The 23212-nt window shown below is 38.3% G+C and overlaps 2 protein-coding genes across 3 annotated transcripts; both read left to right on the forward strand.

Moving 5' to 3' along the window:
• Nucleotides 1–4361: 4361 nt before the first annotated feature.
• On the forward strand, nucleotides 4362–10000 carry LOC122829677 (GTPase IMAP family member 9-like). The gene is made up of 3 exons (XM_044114427.1): nucleotides 4362–4734; nucleotides 7429–7539; nucleotides 8090–10000. Exons 2-3 carry the CDS (start codon nucleotides 7446–7448, stop codon nucleotides 8926–8928), a joined length of 933 nt encoding a protein of 310 aa, XP_043970362.1. The 5' UTR covers nucleotides 4362–4734; nucleotides 7429–7445; the 3' UTR covers nucleotides 8929–10000.
• A 9168-nt stretch (nucleotides 10001–19168) lies between these two features.
• On the forward strand, nucleotides 19169–22130 carry LOC122829679 (GTPase IMAP family member 9-like). 2 transcript variants are annotated; one of them, XM_044114428.1, is made up of 3 exons: nucleotides 19169–19394; nucleotides 19956–20066; nucleotides 20289–22130. In XM_044114428.1, the coding sequence occupies exons 2-3, from the start codon at nucleotides 19973–19975 to the stop codon at nucleotides 21158–21160; spliced, it is 966 nt and encodes a 321-aa protein (XP_043970363.1). In that variant the 5' UTR covers nucleotides 19169–19394; nucleotides 19956–19972; the 3' UTR covers nucleotides 21161–22130. The 2 variants fall into 2 exon arrangements, with proteins under 2 accessions (XP_043970363.1, XP_043970364.1); XM_044114429.1 differs by having other exon boundaries at nucleotides 19169–19339.
• The last annotated feature ends 1082 nt before the right edge of the window (nucleotides 22131–23212 follow it).

Raw genomic sequence — 23212 nt, forward strand, 5'->3', positions numbered from 1 at the left:
ATAAGACTAGGTTATCAGTAAAGGACACTAATAGTATACACCGGTTACATCCATCTATCTATATATATATGTATCTTGAAGGACTCTGTGGGAGGATGTTGATTCAGGAACGTGGTACCTTGGTTTGTTCAGCCTTACATAACTTGTTTTCACAAATCTATTAGGCTGCAACACTGTGTTTTCCCACCTACTTGTTTTTTTCCTCTTCCTGTGTGTGTGTGTGTTTGTTTTGAGTGCGTAATAACTGAATCGTGATTGTCAGAAATCCCACACACCTTTTGCACTCACATAAAAGCAGGGTTTTCCAGCTGGCAAATACCTACTAATTCTCAGATCTGACTGGAGACCCCATGAATACATTTGTTTACATTTTGTTCCTTTCTTCGTTTTGTTTATTTATTTATTTATTTTTTGTAAGGATCCTTTTTTTTTTTTTGAAGGATACCAAGCATCCTCCAGAAAAGGATGCTTGGTATGTATAATCACAACAGGGAAAGAAGGGGGAAAATTAGATCCTAATATGGAGAAACATTTCATACAACTATCATTCTAAATAAGGTTATTTGTAATTATGGATAAAAGTTCTGCTTTTGTCAGAGGGTCAAAGGATGTGTTTCCATGGGTACTGCTTTGGAGTCCTCTTAGTAACAGATAATAAATCTCCAAGGTTCAATATTCACAGTGCTTCTCATATCACTTAAGCATCGCCCACTCCTTTTCATCTCAAGCAATATTTGCTGGAAAAATAAAATCTGAATCATTTCTGCTTTGTCAACTGAAAAAAAAAATAAAACAAACAAGGTATGAAATAATGCTCAAATAATCTAACTTAATAATTACAGCACACTGTTGCTGCCTGGGTGCCATTAGGCTTTCACACAAATGAAAATTGGGTACTGTTATAAAGGTGTGAGTCATCACCTCTGAAAGGCTCAGAGCAATGTTGGAAATAAGGTTAGAGAGATGCTGAGAGATGATTGGAAACACACCAATAAAACCATTATTTGGCCAGAGAGAACAGCTAACAGAAGGTTGTTATTGAAGTGCAGATTCTGACCATGTCCTTCAGAGGGCTTGGGCAGTGAATGCATCATCCACAGCCACTCATTCTTAGTCTTCACACGCAGCCTCGTCTGAGTCAAGCAAAGCACAGCTCATAAGCCTGTGTGGATGTTAGACCTACGGTCATCACTTCCACTGTCTATATCAGGCTTGTCTATTTAGGATATTCAGACATATAAAACAGAGGATGAACAAGTTGCTGTCATTGTAAACTCTCAGCACTTATTTTCAGATTTGAAATGTGGGATCTCATTCAAATTTAGGCTGAAATGGATTCCCTTTAACTCTGGTGTTGAATGTATGGAACAAGCACAGTGTGAGTAATTCAGCAGGGGGAGATTCACAGTGTTCAAGACGATGCTCAATGACAACACAGTGTCAGGATCCTCCCACCTGTGAAGGAGGAAAAAGGACAGGGACTGCTGAGTGGTTTAAAGTTGAGTTATTTCAGTATTCAATTTGTAAAAACGTTCTAGAGTCTTTCAGAATATGCTGATTCCATTGTTATTATTATTTTAATAGTTTCAAACAGGAACAATGTACAATAAACATTAACCTCAAGAGGAAAGATGCACTCTACCAGGTTAGCTCTGGTTCTAATTTCCACCTGGAGTCCCAAACCCAGCTGGGTATTTATTTATTTATTTTTCTCTTTTTAATAAGAAATGCATAAAAGCAGCTGGACACTCTTCAGTAAATATAATTCACAATTAAAAAGCCATCAAATATAAAGTCCAACAGCATTCAAACAAAACTCCCATGATCCATACTGAGCAGGACATCACATTTACCAACATTTCCAAATGTAGCAATATGTGGTTTAATGCCCATGGTATGGGCAAATACACTTAACCTAAGCTCTTTAGGCATACTTTGTAATATCATAGTATTACTAATAGGAAGATAATCACCTCCATGTTATCTTAAAGTTGACCATATAAAAGCAGTCCTGACTGTGGCATTAAATGTTTTATACTTGGCCAACATTTCTGTATTGAAAACTGAGTTTTGGGTTTTCATTAGCTGGAGGCTATAACCATTAAAATTAATAAAAATTCTGTTGGTAATATACTATGAATTTTTCTGTGTGTAAGTAATCTATATGTGCATTACACTTCAAATTTTATTTACTGAAATAAATTAACTTTTTGAAAAAGTTCCAACCCATAACGATGTACAGGGACATAAAGTGCAAGCCTAAGATCAATAATTAATCACAGTTTGGAAGCCTCTGGAACAAACAAGATTGAGATTTCTTCTCTACAGCAAGGTGCCACGTGCGTAAAGTTTAAATTACAGAAAACTGCAGCTGTTTTCATTTCACTGAAGCCCAAACAGCCGTGCTGCACGTGCAGTGGCTCCCTCTTTGTCTGAGCAATCACTGCCAGCACATTCATAGGAAAACACTTGAACAGATGCTCCAGCCTCTGCCTACAGGTGAAGAGGATTCACATCCCTGTTGTCTTCTCTTTATCCTTGAAACACAAACACACACACACCCACACACACAGCCTTACCCTAAATCCAACCATTACCAGTACATGTCTAAACTTAAACCTAATCTAAACTTAACTCAATCTTAGTCCTAACCTCTAACCCCCAAACAGCTCTTCAACATATGGGGCCCAGACCTTGAATCCCATAAGGACCAGTGGGTCCCATATGGACCTGAGTCCTCCAGCCAATGAAAATTCAGTTTTCTTTGCCACACGTAGAAATGATGCATCTTGGTACATAACTTCGCCTGAAGACATGCCTTAATACAGTTTAGATTGATTGTCATTTATACCTACTTATTTTATATTTTTAGTCTTTTGCAGACAGTTATCTCTTTAAAGTCAAACAAAAAAGATACATATAATTTGATCTTGAACAGGAGGGAAAAGTTGCTAAAGATAATTTTATGAACCATACAGCTACATCCCATGTTTTTTCATCTCATGTTAGTAATTTCCTCTAACATTCAGGTTATGTCCAAAAGCAGAGTAAAACACCCACTTCTGTTGAATTTCGCATCCACTTCTCAGTCGTGTAAAGAGAACTTATAAGCTTAAAGAGTCTCCACAGTGACTCATGTAACCTTTCAATCAAGGCAAGACAACATTTTTTTTCAGCTATTGTACAAATAGAGTGAAACTGAACAGAAAATAAACCCTGTTCTCCAGCTGGTTTGGTTGTCATCAAGACTTTTCAGGAGCTTCCGTGAATTCATCTATAAGGTGGAAACGTCAGCAAGACGACACCTTATGTGTTTAACGGTGTGTTTGTTGACAGACCAGCAATCAGCCAGTAATTCACAGGAGCTCAGTGAGACCATGCTGCAGAGATAATATCTGGGCTGCAATGTTGTCACGCAACTGCAGCTGTGCTCAGAAGTTTACATATGACTACAGTATTTCTTTTTGCTTTCGTTCGTATTTAGTAATTTTTTAACAGACTAGGAATGCTGATGCAAAACATTTCTTCAATTAGTTATTGGTTGCATTAAGCTATTTATTATCAAACAATAACTACCCTGAACCATTATAACAACAGAAACAAACCAAATGACCCTGATCAGAAGTTTGTTTTTAATGTTTTAATGTAAAGACTCAGTGCCTCTAAAATGTTGCCTTTGTGTGTCGTATGTTTGAGACCTCCCCAAAGGGTTTCAGTGATTTTTCACCTAACAGTTAACAAAAACATTCCTTGGTCTATTTGTAAAATAGTTTGACTATGAACCTCTTCCTGCATCAGAATATTCTTGGATTTTACATACATGATAGAACTGATTTGAACCAGTTTCAGCATTGTTTAAAATACACAAAAAACAGTCAACATGTTCCACACTTTCAGTTTAAAAAAAATATATGTTAAAGAAAGATGCAGGCAAAATGGAAAAAAAAAAAAAAACGGCTAGCAAATGGGCTGAAAAGTGGCTATGTTTCTTCAAGACCACTAGAGGGCAATGCGTGCTCACAAAGTTTCATACTGGAGCTGTTTGAGGCTTTTCTCTGTTTCCTCACGAGTTAAAATGTGTGGTTTCTTCATTTGCATTTTTTGTTACGTCTCAAAACTTTGCGCATATTGCAGAAAATATCTACTAGCAGCTTTGTTGCAGTGAACCAGAACACAGTTTAAATTAACTATTGTGTTGCAGTGAAAGAATTTGGAAAGAAAATAGGAGGAGAAAGGTTATTACTCTAAAGATTGGGTATTTAGAGTAATACCCAATCTAAATAGACTGATACAGTCTTGTGATGAAAGTATGTGTCCAAATTTCTCCTTAAACTATAATTCAGGAAACGGCTGCCTCAACAGACCAGGAAGAATACCAGTGTGAGGTAACTGTCACTTAGGGTCTTCAGGAAGCTTTACTTAGAAAAACAGAAAATATAGTGTCTACGCAGGTTTTCATGTAAATCACTGACACAAATTGCTGCACCGTTCTCAGATAAAGCTCAGGTTTTAATTGAGAAGCAGTACAATTGTAGAGACCAAGATTTCTTGTCTTTACCTGGGGCATATGCACCTTAGTGACGTGGAATGTTAAGTTTCAGTTTTGCGAGGTCGCGAATGTTTCCTCTAAGGTTTTCATTTCTCTTTGTTTAGCTTAGGACATTTCAGATCCGAAGCCACTGGAGTGTGTCGTGGTATCAGCTTTCTATTCATCTGTGCTAAATAGACTGAGTGGTAGGTTGGAACATATTTCGATGTCTTGTTTATGGTGGAGGGAAACTGATCAAATATTGTGCAAGGAAAGACACTTAGACCGGATAAGAAGATACAAGAAAGTTGGGGAAGCAAAGCAAGAAAATCCAAAGATTTTACTGGTTTTCTGCTATTTGTCATGTTGGATTTTAGGTTTTTTTACCCACATGCATGGTTCTACCACAAAGGCCGGAAAGTCTTGATTCAAATTATTTATTAACAATAAATGCTGAATGAAATTTAATCCAGGATGACTCTCTCGAATCGGCAGCGGTTAGGCGGCTCAGGTTCTGCTTGGAGAGGAGAGGTTAGTGAGAACCGGGTTGAGGGAATCTTGACAGGGGAATGGAGAGTATCGCTTACAGTTCGTCTGATGCAGGGTTGCTGAGGAAGGGGAAAGGATCCAAGAGGCACAGAGGTTCTGCGAGAGTGACATTGGCACGATCGGCAGGCGGTAGAGTCCTGGTGACAAAGAGCAGTCGCTGCTGCGCGCTGTGATGGGCGTGGTTCCTGGCTTGATCCAGACAACTGATCGAGATCTGCGAGATGACAGAAACAAGATTAACTTGAACACTAGTGATGTTACGTGATGAGCCGAGGCTTCGAGGCGTGTGTCGAGTAATGGAGGGGGCGTTTCCGTAAAGCGCGTATCGAGGCTTGCTTCATTTAGGGGAGGAGCCGAAAACGATGACGTCCAAAGCCTCGCTGCCCGGCTGTACCACGTGACTGCTTCGGGAAATGGTTCAGATTTTGGCGCGGGGTTTATAAACCCCACAGGCTCCATTCAAAATGTGGGTTGTTGTAGTCGAGTTGCGGTCAGTTGAGAGAGTGGATAGAGTTTTGATAGTTTGGATTGTGGTTATTTAGTTTGAGACAGGTAGGGAGAATAAATAAATAAACACTACAACTTCCCCCACCCAATAGGGCAGTTTCACTAGGAAGTCATAGGAAAGCACGGGCCGCCGCACGTCGTCCACAACTCCTCGTCCTCTGAGAGAGAGAGAAAGAGAGAGAGACAGAAACAGACAGAGACACAGATACAGAAAGGGGAGAGAAAAAAGACACAGGCAAAGAGAGAGAGAAAGATATATAGATCTAGAGATAGAGAGAAACAGAAAAATAAAAAATAGATATTTACAGAGAGAAAGAGATAGATACATACAGACAGAAAAAGAGAAAGAGAGAGAGAAAGATATATAGAGAAAGAGAGAAAAATATATATATAGATACAGAGAGAGAGGGAGACACAGAGAAAGGAAAAAAGAGAAAATCCTATCCTGTCCCACAGCTATCCTATTTTTAATTTTAATTTTAATTCTTATAGTTTTCACCACTTGATTTTTACCTTGAACCCATCAAATCCTGCTTTTGTAATTTCCTCTGTCCTTTTCCTCTTCTCCTTTTCTGCTTCTTCTTTTTATACTTTTCCTTTTTCTACTTGTCTGTAGAAGTAGAAAAAGTATTTACCTTTTAATGTATTTCATGAAATTTGTTCTTTCCTACCTTTTCCACTCTGCATTTATGCAAGACTTTAATCCAAAGACAAACATTGTAGTTAGTTTTAAAGTTCTTAATTTTTATATTAGGATTTTAAGATAGCTGTGGGACAAAAGGATTAATATTCCTTGTATATATATTTCTCTCTAACTCACAATACAGCCCTCTTTCTCTCTCTTTGTTCTCTCAATGCAGGCCTGAAGAGCGTTTTGAAATGTCAATAATAGACAAAATTCAATTCATCACAGTGTTAATTAGATCTTGGTTGTGATTATACACCTGGCCTGTGATGTTGGACATGAAGCCTCAAGAAATGAACTTTCTCGAACCAGTTGGCCACCAAGTGGTTCAATGATGAGTCATAACTCACCATCACTGTCTGAACACTCAAAGGTGAGAAATTAAAGAACTGTGTTGACTTGACCAACAAGTGGGACCATCGATTTTACAACATGAATAAGCTTAGGTTGTAAGAATCCTGCAGCCAATTGGTCCACTTGTTTGGTCTGGACCCAAAGCAGACTCCCAATGAGATCGTCTGTCCTGGGGCAGGACACACCAACTTATCCTAAACTTTTTTAAATTGTAGTCAAGGGCAAGACTGTCTGTAGAAGAGGATTTAGTATTTGTCTCGGTGAACTGCAACACAGAGGAGGCAACTGTAATAGATCTGGATTACAATTCCTGCATATTTGTCTAGGTTGGGATGCTTATTTGTATGGAGGACCAAGACTGACATGATAAGAAATAAAAGCATAAATATATATTTAGTTTTTCCTTGTTCTTACAATTTTGATGTCATCAAGAAATGTATATGTTTTGTTTTTTCCCTTCCTTTATACATGTGCTGTCATCAAAAAATGTATATTAATTTGACTTTTTCTTACATGTGTGTTTTTGTCAAAAAATGTATATGTTTTCTTTTTAATTTCCCCTAAACATGCCTTTTTGTCAAGAAAAGTAGATATTTAGTTTTGTCTTTTCCTTATTCAAACCCTCCTGCTTTTTGTAATTTCCTCCTGTCCTTTTTCCTCTTCTCCTTTTTCTGCTTCTCCTTTTTATACTTTTCCTTTTTCTACTTGTCTGTAGAAGTAGAAAAAGTATTTACCTTTTAATGTATTTCATGAAATTTGTAATTAATCACAGTTTAATTAGATCTTGTGTTTTGTGTTTTGACAGAAGCTTGTGATCCTGTGATGTTGGACGGGAAGGCTTGGAACCGAGCTTGCTTCCACCTTTTGGTGTTTGCATTATGTGGAGTCATAACTCACTGCCAGTCTCAAAGCAAAGGTGAGATTAAAATGACACACTGTGTTTAACCTGAACAGAATGAAGCAACCAATCATTTTACAACATAAATAAGTTAGGTTGTATTAACACGGGGAAATTCATTGGTCCACTTGCTTGGTCTGGACCCAAAGCAGACTTTAATGAACCGCCCTTTGTCCTGGGGCAGGACAGACGACTTATACTACAAACTTTTGCTTAAATGCTGTTTTGATGTACAAAAGCATTTGCAACTTCATCAAAGGAAGGCGAAATTGCTTTTTTTGATTTAAAGATTGAACAAGTAGCGGTGAGCATTTCAATTCTGTTCTGAGACAGAACACTGAAAAAACTATAATACCTCAAAGGAAAGGCATCGACATAACAAACAGCAAAGATAGTTGACACCAAACACTTTTATGTGACTATCATTATAGTATCAGAATGGATTCACTTTGTGTATTGATGTACACTAGTGTTCCGAAATATATATGAAGATGTTTTGTTCATATTCATTGGTTAAAAAGTGTCTTGTAACACTGACAACTGGAGAATTTTCTGAATCTTTTCTCAGGCTCTTCAAAGCAGCGGACTCTCTTTTTGGTTGGAAAAACCGGCTCTGGAAAGAGCGCATCAGGAAACACCATCTTGGGTCGCTCTGTGTTTAGAGAAGACGCCTCGGCTGAGTCGGTGACAAAAACCTGTGAGAGACGAGAGCAACTGGAAGGAGACAGGAACATCGTGGTGATCGACTCTCCTGGAATATTTGACACACATAAAACACAAGTCCAACTCAAAGAAGACATTGAGCAGTGTGTTAAGCTGTCGGTTCCTGGGCCTCATGCTTTTCTGTTAGTGATAAACTTAAAGTCCAGATTCACAAAAGAGGAAAAGGACACTGTGAAGTGGATCCAGGATAACCTTGGCTCTGCTGCTGCTACTTTCACCATAGTCCTGTTCACTCATGCTGATTCGTTGAGAGGTAAATCTGTTGAGGACTTTGTGGCAGAAAGCAAACACCTACAAACTCTAATACAGCAGTGTGGAGGAAGATACCACTCGTTAGTCAATGGGCTGAGTTCAGACAGAAAACAGGTCACAGAACTTCTGCATAAAATAGATGAAATGGTTCAAATAAATGGGGGAGACCATTACACCAATAGTATGTACAAAAAAGCCCAGAGGGAACTGGAGGAGGAAGAGGAAAGAGCATGTAGGGAGGAATACGAGAGGAGAAGACAGAAGGATAGAGAGAAAAGGGAAAGAGATAAAAAGTTCGGTTGGGGGTGTAAACTATTAAGTTTTGCTGCCAAGGGATTGATGATGACAAACTATTTCTACCTTGTGAAAATAGGAGGTGCTGTTGACTTCTTGGTTTCTGACTGTGATCTGATAGGCTCTGTATTTTCTTAAAGCAGTAGAAAATGTGTCTAAATGAACCAACATATACCGTTGTTCAGTGGGTGAACACAACGGTGCATGTTTAACAGTAATCGAGCTGGTAACACTGGTAGCTGATATCTAATTTACAGAATACAGACACATAAAATCCTCCCAATGGATGTGTATTGTCAATATGAACAATTCAGGCTCTGAGTTTTGGGTTTCTCCTTCTTAGTTGTTTATTTTTAATTAATATCATTTTGTGCATATGAACAGTTTCATCAACGTTACACAGCACTGCTCTTAGTTTTCCCGACAAAACTCATGCAGTTTATGCTCTTCTTCGTCTCCGTCAGAGAGGTGCCAAACTTATCACTAAACTGGTGAACATGTTTCTGTCTCTGCAGAACTGTTTATTTATAATTTATTAATAATTTTAAAATCTGACCACCGTTGTAATCTTTCGCTCTCGTCTCTATGAGTAATTGATAAAATTACAACATTTCATGTGAGAAATTTTACACATGAAAGCTGAAAATAATATTACATTTGTATCAAGTGGCTTCCTAAAAATGGGTAAAGTTTCTGCTTATCAACAGCTTCCAAAAACAAAAACAGTGCAATACAAAACTTTTTTACTCTAACAGAATATAATTAAGAGCAAACAGGAAAAAAATGATGCTGGTCCACAGTTAGAAGTGACTGTATATAACTATTCAATATAACTACTTTGGTTCAGAGCTTAAAGATTATATTTTGAGGTAAAACACGTTTTGGGGTATTCAGGTGGTTTTATTTTATCTTTCTGTTCAAAGGAATTTACTTGCCATCTTAACATGACCTAAAAATGTGACAGGATGGAAGGTCGACGGTTTAAAATGTTTATAGTGTACTATTTTCTTTCAATGCATTTGTTTCTTTCCATTTTATGGGTTTAATCTAAGCTGCACTGACAGTGTCTGTTATAAAAATCGGACATGATTGGCGTCAGTTTGGTTGCATTGTTTGTGAAATTCAGAATCTTTTTGTTTTGAGACGTTCTCATTTCAATTTGCTTCTTCCTGCATTTCCTATACAATTAAACATTTTCTTTCCCCCCAAATTCAATTTATTTCAATATATTATTTTCTGTTCTTATTTTATTACTACACATTGAACATCTATATGTATCTGTATGAAGAGGAATAAGAACCACACAACACACTTTTTTAAATTCTATGATCATGTTTTAAGTTGTTGTAAACTTTTTCCATTAGCTTATCCATTTATTTAAGATTTATTTCTCCATTTGTGGCATTTATTTTAATAGTAATCCGACAGGAAAGAAATAAGGAAAGACATAATGTAAAGGCAGGAAGGATAGGAGTCCATCTTAGGACGGCCTCATCAAGGTCTGTAGCCTCAGTCCATGAGTCGCCCGCTCTAACCACTGTGCCAGCCGACTCACCTCACCAAGTTAATTTTGAGCAAAAATACCACGACAACATATTTATTCAAGAATTCTGAATGAAGGTTTGTGACATCAACCTATTACTTTTGGTGGGATTTGGAGTTACCATGGCGACGTAAAAAGCAAAAAACGACCCCAAAATCACTAACAAGCTCACCAGGTGCAACTCTCGTCGTCAAGGGGACAAGGTAACCACTAAATCCTGAAAATACTCTATTTTTGAGGATTTTCTGTGTCGTCATAACTTCATATAGAAACGCCATTCAAACTTCATTTTGTAGATACGTCCGTGATCTCTTTTAAAGTGAAGACAGCACATCGATATGAATTATGGTTTGTCCACAACTTCTTTCTAAGTGACCCAAAGTTTTTGATTTTTGGAAAAATCACAGTGTGAATGCTGCTCCGCTAGAGTGAGAGTCAGAGCGACATTTTGACCCCAAATCATTTTTTAACTCGCCCTCACGCTCACAAATATTGCATGCTTCAATATGCTCCCCAGGCAATAAAATGATTCGGGATTATCTGTTTCCCTCAGGTTAGGGAAATGCCTTGCGCAGCAAGGCAGTTCATTAGCATTAGCCCTTTAGCTTAAATAAGCTATTACCTATTCTACTTACTTATTAGCCATGTTTACTATACTGAATGGAGTAAGTAAATTACAGAGAACATTCTAATGATACCCCACATGCTACTGAGAGCATTCACGCTAACATTAGCATTTTTGCTCATTTTACCTTAACATTATTTGAGTGACGAGACTGAAATGGAAGCTTAGGAGTTATGATTAGATTATCATTGGAACAATTTATATACATGATGAAACCACAAGAAGATCACTTCCTCCATCTGAATATCCTTCCTGTTTGTCCTAATCCTTTTACTAGAATATCCTACCTGTTAAAAAATATTTTAAGTACAGGGGCTTTTGTAAGAATAAAACAGTATCAGACAGAGGAAACAAGTTTTTCACTGAAATGATAGGATATGATTCATGTACACTAATATTACACCACTATCACACAGCTTCAGTCTCACATATTATTGCTACCAACATCTATTTAGCAAGGTTTAGTAATAAAAAGTGTTATTAAACTAAAATATTTTAAAGGATATGGATGGAAAAACCCACAAACCACCATATTTTGTCCTGATTAACCGCCAAATAATAACTTGTTTACAGTAACAATGGGAAGCTGCCTGCCTCACCTCCAATCTGTTCTCTGGTTTCTGATCGCTCCTCAGCCACGAAACACGTAACACACACAGCTGGTGACAACAAACACTGTGCATTATGTACATGAGCTAAATTATGGAAAATCAGTTCATATATTAAATGTTTTTTAACCACTTTATTGGTGGCGTAAAGACAGGAGGAGCATGCTGTCATAGAATGGCAGCCAGTGAGAAGTTGATCAATCCCATTTGAGGCTCACCTGCTGCTGCCTCACCTGCTGCTGCCTCACCTGCTGCTGCCTCACCTGCTGCGTTTCTGAGCATTTGAATGGGCAAATGCAAAAATTCAGCGATTTTGATGAAAAAAATAATCAAAATTGGTTAAGCTAAAGAAACAATAAATACAGTACAAACCACAGGGTAAAAATAGCTATCTAAATTATTTTTTCCATTATATTTCTCCATTATGACAGGTGAGGCTCTGCATCACTGGCTTCCAGTGACAGCACCTCACTGGTAACTATGGCAACCAGTGGCAGTTCTTTCTGGTTGGTTCTTCACATCCGTCCTGTTGATAAAAAATCCATCAGACAAGCCCGCTCTGAATACTAAACAAAACTGTGACGTCACAGTCTGACATCACAGTGTGACATCACAGTTTAACTCCAAAGGCAGAATTCTGACATCACCAGCCATTATATAAGCTCCTCACATCATCAACTTTCATCACAGCCGTTTAGCAGCCTTGTTAATACGCTTCTCTTGAGAATTTCTTTAACTTAGAAACTGAAACAAGCAAAGCTTACAATGGAGACCAACCAACATAGAATCGAGGAGGTTGCATCCGACAACTTTGTCAAAAAGGAATTGCAGCCACCAATGACACCCAGGCGGAAGAAGAAGAAGGTGTCGTTTGCAGTTTGGTTGGAGCAGCAAGAGCGGAAGATCTCTGCTGAAAACATCCAACAGCAGGACGCTTCACCTCTGACTGACAATGGATCGATAACCAAAGCTCTGGAGGCAATCGATCAGAAAGGGGACAGTGAGTCCAAGGAGAAGAACCTGGTACCATCTAAAACCTGGTTGGAGGAACACGTCCCCGCTGACCAAGAGGTTTCTGCAGAAAACACTGAGAAGCAGAACGAATCCCTGGTCAGTGGAAAAGAGTCCACCGCGGGAGGGCAGGAGAGAGTCGAGGTAGCAGAGAAAGAACAGCCCTCCATGTCAAAGGAACAGCTACCAACTACGAGACGTATCAAGAAGAAAATACCATTCCACATCTGGTTGGAGAAACACGCCCCTGTTGAGCTTAGGATTTCATCTGAAAGCACTGAAGACGCTTCACTGGTTGCCAAACAGGAACCAACATCTGTACTGCAGGAGACAACAGAAAAGGAACAGCCCCTTCAGTCCGGCACTGAAACTGTTGAAAAGCTGCACACTTCTCTGCCTGAAGAGGATCGTGACCAGACAGATTCCTTAAAAAAAGAGATCTGCACAGAGGAACTTGAGATTTCTGTAACGCAACCGGTCACTGAAAAGAACAACATCTCCAAACCGCAGAGGGAACTGGATCAGAAAGGAGAAAAACAATCCAAGACTAAGCACATCAAGAAGACGCCACTGTTGTGGAAATCTTTTCCTGAGCCTGATGCCTGCGTAGATCTATCCTTTTTTTCTGAAAACAGTGACATTAATAACGGACCTCTGCCGGAAAACCAAAGTCTTCAAGCAGGTTTTCCCAGCAGCGGAAAGAAGATGTTTTGGAAAACGCTGCCCAAGTCAGAACCTCGTGTAGATATACAATTTTTTACCGAGAATATTGAAGCACAAAGTGTTTCAATGCCACCGCAAGATAATAATGTGGCAGCTTCCTTGAAAAAGGAAAGCTTTTCCAAGAACACCATCTTCAAACCGCTGGGGACACCGGAGCAAAAAGAGCAAAAAGAGCAGAGAAGTCCATCTCCTGGAAAGACAACAAATCAGTGTACGTGTGTTGCTAAATTTAAGAAAACTGAACTGGAATATATGGAAGTACAGAAGTACTTATTCAAGCAGCTTGATGAGATGTTCCATGTGAATCAGAAATTGAATGCAAAACTTAAACAGCACAAGGATCTGATCAGGAAAGGACTCTCAGAGAGACGCCAAAGAAAGAATTCAATGGTTTCTGTTGAAACTCAGACTGATTTTCAAGAAACCCCAAAGCCGAAAACAGTCCAGTACTCATCTGCTCCAACTCAAACAGAGATGGATACACTGGAAACCAGTTACCAGGTAAAACCAGTCCATCTAACCACTTCAACACAAACGGAGATGGATACACTGGAAACCAGTTACCAGGTAAAACCAGTCCATCAAACGACTTCAACACAAACGGAGATGGATACACTGGAAACCAGTTACCAGGTAAAACCAGTCCATCAAACGAGTTCAACACAAACGGAGATGGATACACTGGAAACCAGTTATCAGCTAAAACCAGTCCATCAAACGAGTTCAACACAAACGGAGATGGATACACTGGAAACCAGTTATCAGCTAAAACCAGTCCATCAAACGACTTCAACACAAACGGAGATGGATACACTGGAAACCAGTTACCAGGTAAAACCAGTCCATCAAACGACTTCAACACAAACGGAGATGGATACACTGGAAACCAGTTACCAGGTAAAACCAGTCCATCAAACGACTTCAACACAAACGGAGATGGATACACTGGAAACCAGTTACCAGGTAAAACCACTCCATCAAACGACTTCAACACAAACGGAGATGGATACACTGGAAACCAGTTACCAGGTAAAACCAGTCCATCAAACGACTTCAACACAAACGGAGATGGATACACTGGAAACCAGTTACCAGGTAAAACCAGTCCATCAAACGACTTCAACACAAACGGAGATGGATACACTGGAAACCAGATGTCCAGTCAAACCAGTTTATCAATCAATTTCAACCCAAACTGAGCTGATTTTGTTGGTAAGAAATCAGCCCTCTGAAACGGAGCTGAATGGGCGTCAGGATCAGGAGAAGCTATTCAGGGGATCAGCAGGTAAGAACAGGAGAAAGTCAGGAAAGAAAGCTGCCTCTGTACTGGAGACTCTTAGCAATGAAAAGGTTTCTGGAGCAAACAGTGACCAGCAAAACATTTCAGTACCAGAGATAGTTGGGGATGAGATTCAGACAAAAGAAACAGTGATCAGTAAACCACAGCAGATCACTGAAGAAACTGTTTCTGAACCCCAACATAATGGAGACCAAGAAGATCAGAAAAAGCCATCGAAGACATCCAGACGTAAGATCAAGAGAAAGGCAGCATTAAAAGCTTCCTCTGAATTTGAAAAGCTCAACAAAGACAAAGTTTCTGTAGAAAACAGTGAACAAGTAGTTTCTATACAAGGAACAGTTGGAGAGCAGACAGCAACCATTAAAAACAAGATTCTGACAAAAGAAACAGTGATCTCCAAAGACCAGCAGATCACTGAAGGAGAAACGGTCTCAATAACCCAACATAATGGAGACCAGGAAGATCAGAAAAAGACATCGAAGACATCCAGACGTAAGATCAAGAGGAAGGCAGCATTAAAAGCTTCCTCTGAATTGGAGACTCCCAATAATGAAAAGGCTTCTGGAAAAGACAGTGAACATCAAGTAGTTTCTACTCTAGAAACAGTTGAGGATCCAACGGCTTCCATTATAAACAAGATTCAGACAAAAGAAGCAGTGGTCAGTAAACCACAGCAGATCACTGAAGAAACTGTTTCTGAAACCCAACATAATGGAGACCAGGAAGATCAGAAAAAGCCATCAAAGAAATCTAGATGTAAGAAAACGAGAAAGATGGCAGTGAAAGCTGAACTGGAAACTGGAAACCCGATAGAGACAGAGCAAAACTTGGTCCGAAACACCAAGACACTAAAAACAGATTTAGAAATTATACCGGAGATCCCCCAGACAGCTTTTGAGGAAATAGAGACAGAATCTTGCAAAGGTTCAGAAGATGTAACGGGTAAAGTTCCTGTAGTTTCCACAGAATCAGAGAGCGGTCTGATGGAAACACCGAGAACATCCCCTCCACAGGTAAACGGTACATTAAAGGAAGAAATGATCCAAACAGCTCAGGAATCAGAGGCTCAAACAGCTGAAGATCCAGCGGAGCAGATCATTGTCTCTGAAGAAGAAGAGATCCCCATGAAAAAGATGTCACTGTGGAAGCGTTTGAAAAAGGTTTTATCTCCAACGTCTCTGCGCAAGTTCAAAAACAGATGTAAAGTCCATCCAGCGTAGACTTCATGTCTCCAGTATGTCAGATTTAAAAGGGCGGTGGGGCCAGGTGTGGTTTGGGTGATCAGTGGTAATTTAGAAAGAGCTGCTGTTGTTGTTAATTGGATATTTCAATATTAAAAAGCCAGGACTGCACAGTGGGGAAGGTCTCCCTGTGTAGCTGTGGGTTCACTCCGGGTGCTCCGGCTTCCCCCACATTCAACAACATCAGCACTCATGTTCATCCACCGTAAGAGTTTTATTTCTAATTCTAAACAGAAAATAAGAAAACCTCATTTATTAATTAAAGGGAGATTTGGAAAAAGAAAATGTAAACAACTTGGAACAAAAACAGACTTTTAGAAGTCTAAACTTATACAAATTAGGACAAAATTTGAAAAATATTTATCTTTCTGGTCAAGATATAGATATCTATATCTAAATCTATCTGTGTGTATAGATAGATATATAGATATATCATCTATATAAATCTATATAGATGATATATCTATATAGATATATATAGATATATCATCTATGATATATCTATGTAGATATATCATCTATATAGATGATATATCTACATAGATATATCATCTATATATATATAGACAGATAGATGTCTGTATAGATAGATATCTATCTTTCTTGCTCTCTATAAATATATAAATCTATATATAGATATCTAGATCTATCTAGATTTAGATATAGATAGATTAATATATACATACACATATAGATTATAGATAGATCTATATAGATATAGATATCCATATATAGATATAGATATCTATATATATATAGATCTATATCTATATAGATCTAGATATATAGATATAGATCTATATCTATATATCTAGATCTATATAGATATAGATCTATATATATATAGATCTATATAGATATAGATCTATATCTATATAGATCTATATATATATAAAAGTAACGTGCACTGACTTAATCATAATCATATTTACAAATGTAGACCACCTGCATGTTATTGTTTATATAAGGAAATTTTGCAGACAACGCTGGAAGGCAAAAGGATTATTTTTCTACATGCCATCCATAACCCCGCTGCTGCCGTATGAGACTCAGAAATGTAGGTATTATTAATTGGGGCCTGCCCATAGCAATGCATAAGGAGAGCAGTGACTGACTTACAAAGCAAGTCAGTCACTGCTTTGTAAGAGAGCACGTCGATATGAATTATGGTTTGTCCACAACTTCTATCTAAGCGACCCAAAGTTTTTGATTTTTTGAAAAATCAGAGTGTAAATGCTGCTCTGCTAGAGTGAGAGTCAGAGCGACATTTTGACCCCAAATCATTTTTTAACTCGCCCTCACGCTCACAAATATTGCATGATTGGTATGAAACTCGGTCATGACATTGATACGCATGCCTGCTCCGGTCAAATGTTTTCAAAAATTATCTAGCGCTTACAGTTTTCTCTCCAGGTGCTTCAGAGCAAAGTCATGCGCCAAGGTGACGGACAGATCTCACTGATTCACTTCCATGTATTTCTGAAAAATTTCAGACCTTGGCACACACCTTTATATCATCGCTGTTAATACTGTGAGTGAGGTAGAGATATGAATGGTGGGACTATGTGAGACGACAAATAGCCCTCTCATATGCTTCAAACGGTTTTCGAATATGTATTACGGTTCCCGAACAGGAAAGAGTTGTTTGCAATGCTTTTTTTAGTCAAACTGGCTGGCTCAAACAGAGAATTGTCTCCCCCTGGATGTCTCACTCACAGCTGGCAGAGAGGATTATTTACCATGGCAACGGAACCCAGAGCAGGGAGAGCTGCTTAGGACTACAAATACGCATCACTGTAGTTCTAACTAGTAGTTCAGTTAAAACAGAGGAGGACTGAGCTGGCCTTTAGAACTACTTGCTGCTATGGGCTGTATATAACTCATTTAACTCAGTCACTGTTACACATGGGATGAGTTTGGCCCTTTGAAATGAAGCTTACTGAAAATTTCAAAATAAAAGCCCTTGAAAATTTTTACATCAGGTAATTGCTTTTTTGAGCTTCATATGACTGATTTAATTCAATGACTGTTACACATTGGATTAGTGTGGGCATTTAATATGAAGCTTACTACAAATTTCAAAATAAAAGCCTCAATATGCCCCTCTGGATAGATATCATTCTGCAATATCTGTTTCTCTCAGGTTAGGGAACTGCACAGCAAGGCAGTTCATTAGCATTAGCCTTTTAGCTTAAATAAGCTATTACCTATTGTTCAGACTTATTAGCCATGTTTAGTATACTTAATGGAGTAAGTAAATGACAGTAAACATTCTAATGATACCCCACATGCTACTGAAAGTATTTATGCTTACATTAGTATTTTGGCTAATTTTAGCTAATACACTTACTTTATCATACTGAATGTTGCACGTCCAGTTTACTTAACATTCTTGTGATTCTCCACATGCTATTGATTACATTGCAGCTTTCTTTAGCATTGATGCTAATTCTTAGCATCAGAATGCTGGGTCCAAACCGACGGGCACACTTTGGCAGGCCCCAGTTAAATTTCTTCAGGAATCTTCTAGTTGACTCAAATATTGTGTCTGTTTTGGCAATCAATTATTACATAGAGCAATGATTAATAGACTAATTAGTTATCTAAAATTTACCGTGCTGGGGCACCACCTGGCAAAAATCACTCTCAGGTGTTGCTTATAAATACCTGTGTGATAAACCCTAGGTTTTAAAATAATAATAGATGTAGGCATGAATCCAGCACTGGTGTAACACATGTATGAAATAAACACAGACAACATCTCTCTACTATATGAGTTTAGAAACAAAAACAATTTAACCTTACAGTTACATACTTTAATCAACAAACTCACTAAGCTAGTAACACACAGCTAAACGATTGAGTAAAAGATAATAGAATGATCAAACTAACAAAGTAGGACAGGTTAAAACCTGTAAAAATCTAAAATGAAGAATAGAATAAGTAAAAGCATGCAATGATCCTGCTGTTCGGTATATACTGTCAATGGTTGGAAACCAGGTTTGTAAAGGAATTTGAGCAGCATTACCAGAAATGTGCACAGCACAAAGCATAAAATAACCCAGTTTTGTTAGTGTGGCCGAATTACCTAAGTTAAGATTATCTTAACACTGTCTCAACAGACCAGGAAGAAGACCAGTGTTAAATGATTGTCACTTACTAGCGCTTAACTAGGTCTCAGGTTTACTTAGAAACAAGTAGGAAATACACGGTCTACTGAGGATTTTATGTGTTAATCTCTGCAAAAAAAATCAACTAAATTTCGCTGCAGCTGCTGCGCCGTTCTCTGATAAAAACCCAAGTTTTATTTGAGAAGCGGTAGAAACCGAGTTTTCTTGTCACTGTCTGACGCAAATGAGCACAGGAGTGATGTGGAATGTTAGGTTTCAATTTTGCTTTCGCGAGATCGCGCTTGTCTGATGTAAGAGATTTTCTTTTCTCTCTGCTTTAGTCTGGGTCATTTCAGCGGTCGGAAGCAGCTCACTGAAGCCTGTCGTGGTATGATATATATTATTCACAGCTTTCTATTCATCTGTGCTAAATAGACTGAGTGGTAAGTTGGAACATATTTGGGTGTCTTGTTTGTGGTGAAAGGAAACTGATACGGGACAGATGTTGTGCAAGGAAAGACACTTAGACCGGATAAGAAGATACAAGAAAGACTTTACTGATTTTCTGCAGCTGGTCACCATTTGCATTGTAGTCAAGTAACAGTGTCTGTAGAAAAGGGTTTCATATTTGTCTTGGTCAACTGCAACACATAGGCAGCAACTGTATAAGATCTGGATTTTAGTTTTATACACCTGAGCAAGAATGCAAACATCCAGCAAACGTAATGAGTTTGTTGATTGAAGTATTTAACTGTAAGGTTAAATTATTTTTGTTACTAAAATCATATATTGGAGAGATGTTGTCTGTTTATTTCATGCATGTGTTGTGTCTTACCGTTCAGAGAACACCAGTGCTGGATTGTTTCAGTTTCCCAGTACAGCCCATGACACGTCCTTTTTTTCTGCAGACCTGAAGAGCATTTTGCTGTGTCATCAATTTTCAAAGGTCTAATTAAATTGTGATTGTGTTCAATTTACAGTTTTATATAACTGTGTTTTGACAGAAGCTTGTGATCCTGTGATGTTGGACGGGAAGGCTTGGAACCGAGCTTGCTTCCACCTTTTGGTGTTTGCATTATGTGGAGTCATAACTCACTGCCAGTCTCAAAGCAAAGGTGAGATTAAAATGACACACTGTGTTTAACCTGAACAGAATGAAGCAGGACTATAATACATAGTCAGAGACAAATGATTAAACCAGTTGTTTAAAGTAATTTCTAAACATCAACAAGCTCATAAACATGCAGTAGATTGCTGGTATAGATATTGTTTACACACATAGCTAAAGAGCATGCTGTAACACTGACAAATGGAGAATTTTCTGAATCTTTTCTCAGGCTCTTCAAAGCAGCGGACTCTCTTTTTGGTTGGAAAAACTGGCTCTGGAAAGAGCGCATCAGGAAACACCATCTTGGGTCGCTCTGTGTTTAGAGAAGACGCCTCGGCTGAGTCGGTGACAAAAACCTGTGAGAGACGAGAGCCACTGGAAGGAGACAGAAACATCGTGGTGATCGACTCTCCTGGAATATTTGACACACATAAAACACAAGTCCAACTCAAAGAAGACATTGAGCAGTGTGTTAAGCTGTCGGTTCCTGGGCCTCATGCTTTTCTGTTAGTGATAAACTTAAAGTCCAGATTCACAAAAGAGGAAAAGGACACTGTGAAGTGGATCCAGGATAATTTTGGCTCTGCTGCTGCTACTTTCACCATAGTCCTGTTCACTCATGCTGATGTGTTGAGAGGTAAATCTGTTGAGGACTTTGTGGCAGAAAGCAAACACCTACAAACTCTAATACAGCAGTGTGGAGGAAGATACCACTCGTTAGTCAATGGGCTGAGTTCAGACAGAAAACAGGTCACAGAACTTCTGGATAAAATAGATGAAATGGTTCAAATAAATGGGGGAGACCATTACACCAATAGCATGTACAAAAAAGCCCAGAGGGAACTGGAGGAGGAAGAGGAAAGAGCATGTAGGGAGGAATACGAGAGGAGAAAGGCAGAAAATAAAAGGTGTGAAGAAGAGGAACGAAGAGAGAGAGAGGAGAGGGAGAGAAGGCAAAAACATACTTCTTGGTGTAAGGTAGTAAATATTGGTTCCAAACTAATGACGTTTCTCTCTGGAAATCCCTACATTCTTGCAGCAGACACTGTACTTGATCTTTTTGTAGACAAATGTGACATCATTAAGTATTTTGAGGACTGAGAACTGTAACAAAATGAGACAACATATCACAGCGATACACAACGATGAATGAACTGTGTAATCAGGACACTGGTAGACAACAGTTCCTAATCTACAGAAAACAAGGACATGAAATCAAATCCTGGGACTTTTATTTTCTATATCTGAATAATTCAGGCTTTGTTTTGGTTTTCACTTTGGATTTTCTTACTATTTTGTGCATGTGAAGACTTTCTTTTAACATAACACATCACTGCTCTTATAACCTGACACAAGTAATGCACATGTAGAGATTTATTTTCCTCACAGAAAAAAACATGTTCAACAACTTAACACAGGTTTGGCAGATCTTTTTTGATAATTCTTCACTTAATTATAAATACATGCAAATGCAAAAAAAAAAAGTCCAACTGTCAGGATTATCTCTATGTAACCGTTGTGTATTCCTTCAGTTAATCATTTTAAGATCATGTATGAGAAAACATCCGTGTTGTAATCAAGTGGATTTATTTGAACTTTCTATTCATAACGATCGACTTTTCTTGAAGTTTCTTAGTTTTGTTTCAAGGTTTTTTATTTTTTGTTTTCAGGGTTTAATCTGAAAGAACAACTCCTATATTTTAAAAATCTGGAGTGGTTTGCATCAGTTTTACTGCCTTTCATTTAATTCAGTGGTTTTTCTTTTAATAAATGCTTACTTGAACATGCTTCTTACATTTTCTTTTCATGTAATCATTTTCTGATTTCATTTCAGATTGAATTTGTTCCTATACAGGGAAACAATACCTGTTAAAGCCAGTGTTGATGGCCAAGTGAAGCCTCATGAAGCAATGAAGCTTTCCAGCTCTTTGCTTTGCTCAAAGGTTCATTACTTGATGCTTCATTCATTACTCACAAAACTGACATCTGCTGCTGGAACTGTAACAGCCTTGTGACTCAGATCGGTCATACTTCACAAAAAAATAAAATAATAGTATTGTCACAATGTTTGTGTCAAACTCTGACTTAGTAGCAGAAAAGTCAATTAAATCCTATTAAACTGTCATCTTTTTTAGTTATTAAAAAGATTATTGTATCTCTGACAAATCTCTGCTAAGACAATAAAGAGATTTGATATTATGTATTGTGCTTGTGGGGCACACAGTATTCTTTGTGTTTAGACTTGCTTCCTGACAAACATTTCTTATTTATTTTTCTTGGATTTCTAATTGGCTCTGATCCCCCTTTTTAAGCTACACGCAGAATTTTACTCTTGCAACGGCCCTAAGTCTGTTTCTGCTGTGTAGGACTGATATATACATGGTGATCAGGGCCGGCCTTCATGGGGCCCTAAGTGAAATTTGGTTTTGGGGCCCTTTATTTCTGCTAACAAGGTGGACCGGCTGGAATCAACTGTTAGACTATTAGGTCATTCACAAACTTACTTCATCTCTTATAGTGCTGTTTGCATTACATCCTATGCATGGATAATATAGGATACATTTATCGGCCAGTTGATTTCTGGGCGCCGAGTTTCTTAATTTTGGGGGATCGTGATCGGCCGATACGTACATGTGAAGCCAATCTTATTCCCTGATCTTATTTTAGTCAACAAAGGTTTAAAATCAGCCTCTGTTCTCTTCTGCTCTGCAGTGAGAAGTTTGACTGACAGACCGACCCACCAGGTCATGTCTGCACCTTTGTAGTTAATATTCACCCCACTGTTGCCAACTCAGTGACTTTCTTGGTATATTTAGTGACATTTCAGACAAAAAAAAAAATTTGGTATTGGCCAATAATCAAAATGGGCAGGTCAGGATTTGTAAAGATCGGTAACTGGGGATCGGCCAGAAAACTGCAATCGGTGCAGCCCTAAACATATTCATGACATTCTATGATTATATTAATTTCTCTTAAGCGTTACTCCAAAAGCTAAAACTGTAATTTACACAAGGTGAGTTTTTCTCCCCTGAGAATGTGGATCGGTACCGGGTTGAGATTCCGAACCTTCAAATGATTTTAACAGAAGTTTCACACAACTTAGAAGTTGATGTAAAAATAATATTTGTTTTAGATACATAAATGCTCAGCAGC

This window comes from Gambusia affinis, linkage group LG04 (assembly GCF_019740435.1).
Source record: "Gambusia affinis linkage group LG04, SWU_Gaff_1.0, whole genome shotgun sequence".
NCBI lineage: Eukaryota > Metazoa > Chordata > Actinopteri > Cyprinodontiformes > Poeciliidae > Gambusia > Gambusia affinis.

What these genes read in the sequence shown, in the direction of transcription:
- LOC122829679 (XM_044114428.1), top strand. Translation starts at nt 19,973, where the DNA reads ATGTTGGACGGGAAGGCTTGGAACCGAGCTTGCTTCCACCTTTTGGTG. An exon ending in CTGCCAGTCTCAAAGCAAAG is followed by an intron (nt 20,067 to 20,288) that starts GTGAGATTAAAA and finishes ATCTTTTCTCAG; the next exon opens with GCTCTTCAAAGCAGCGGACT.
- LOC122829677 (XM_044114427.1), top strand. Translation starts at nt 7,446, where the DNA reads ATGTTGGACGGGAAGGCTTGGAACCGAGCTTGCTTCCACCTTTTGGTG. An exon ending in CTGCCAGTCTCAAAGCAAAG is followed by an intron (nt 7,540 to 8,089) that starts GTGAGATTAAAA and finishes ATCTTTTCTCAG; the next exon opens with GCTCTTCAAAGCAGCGGACT.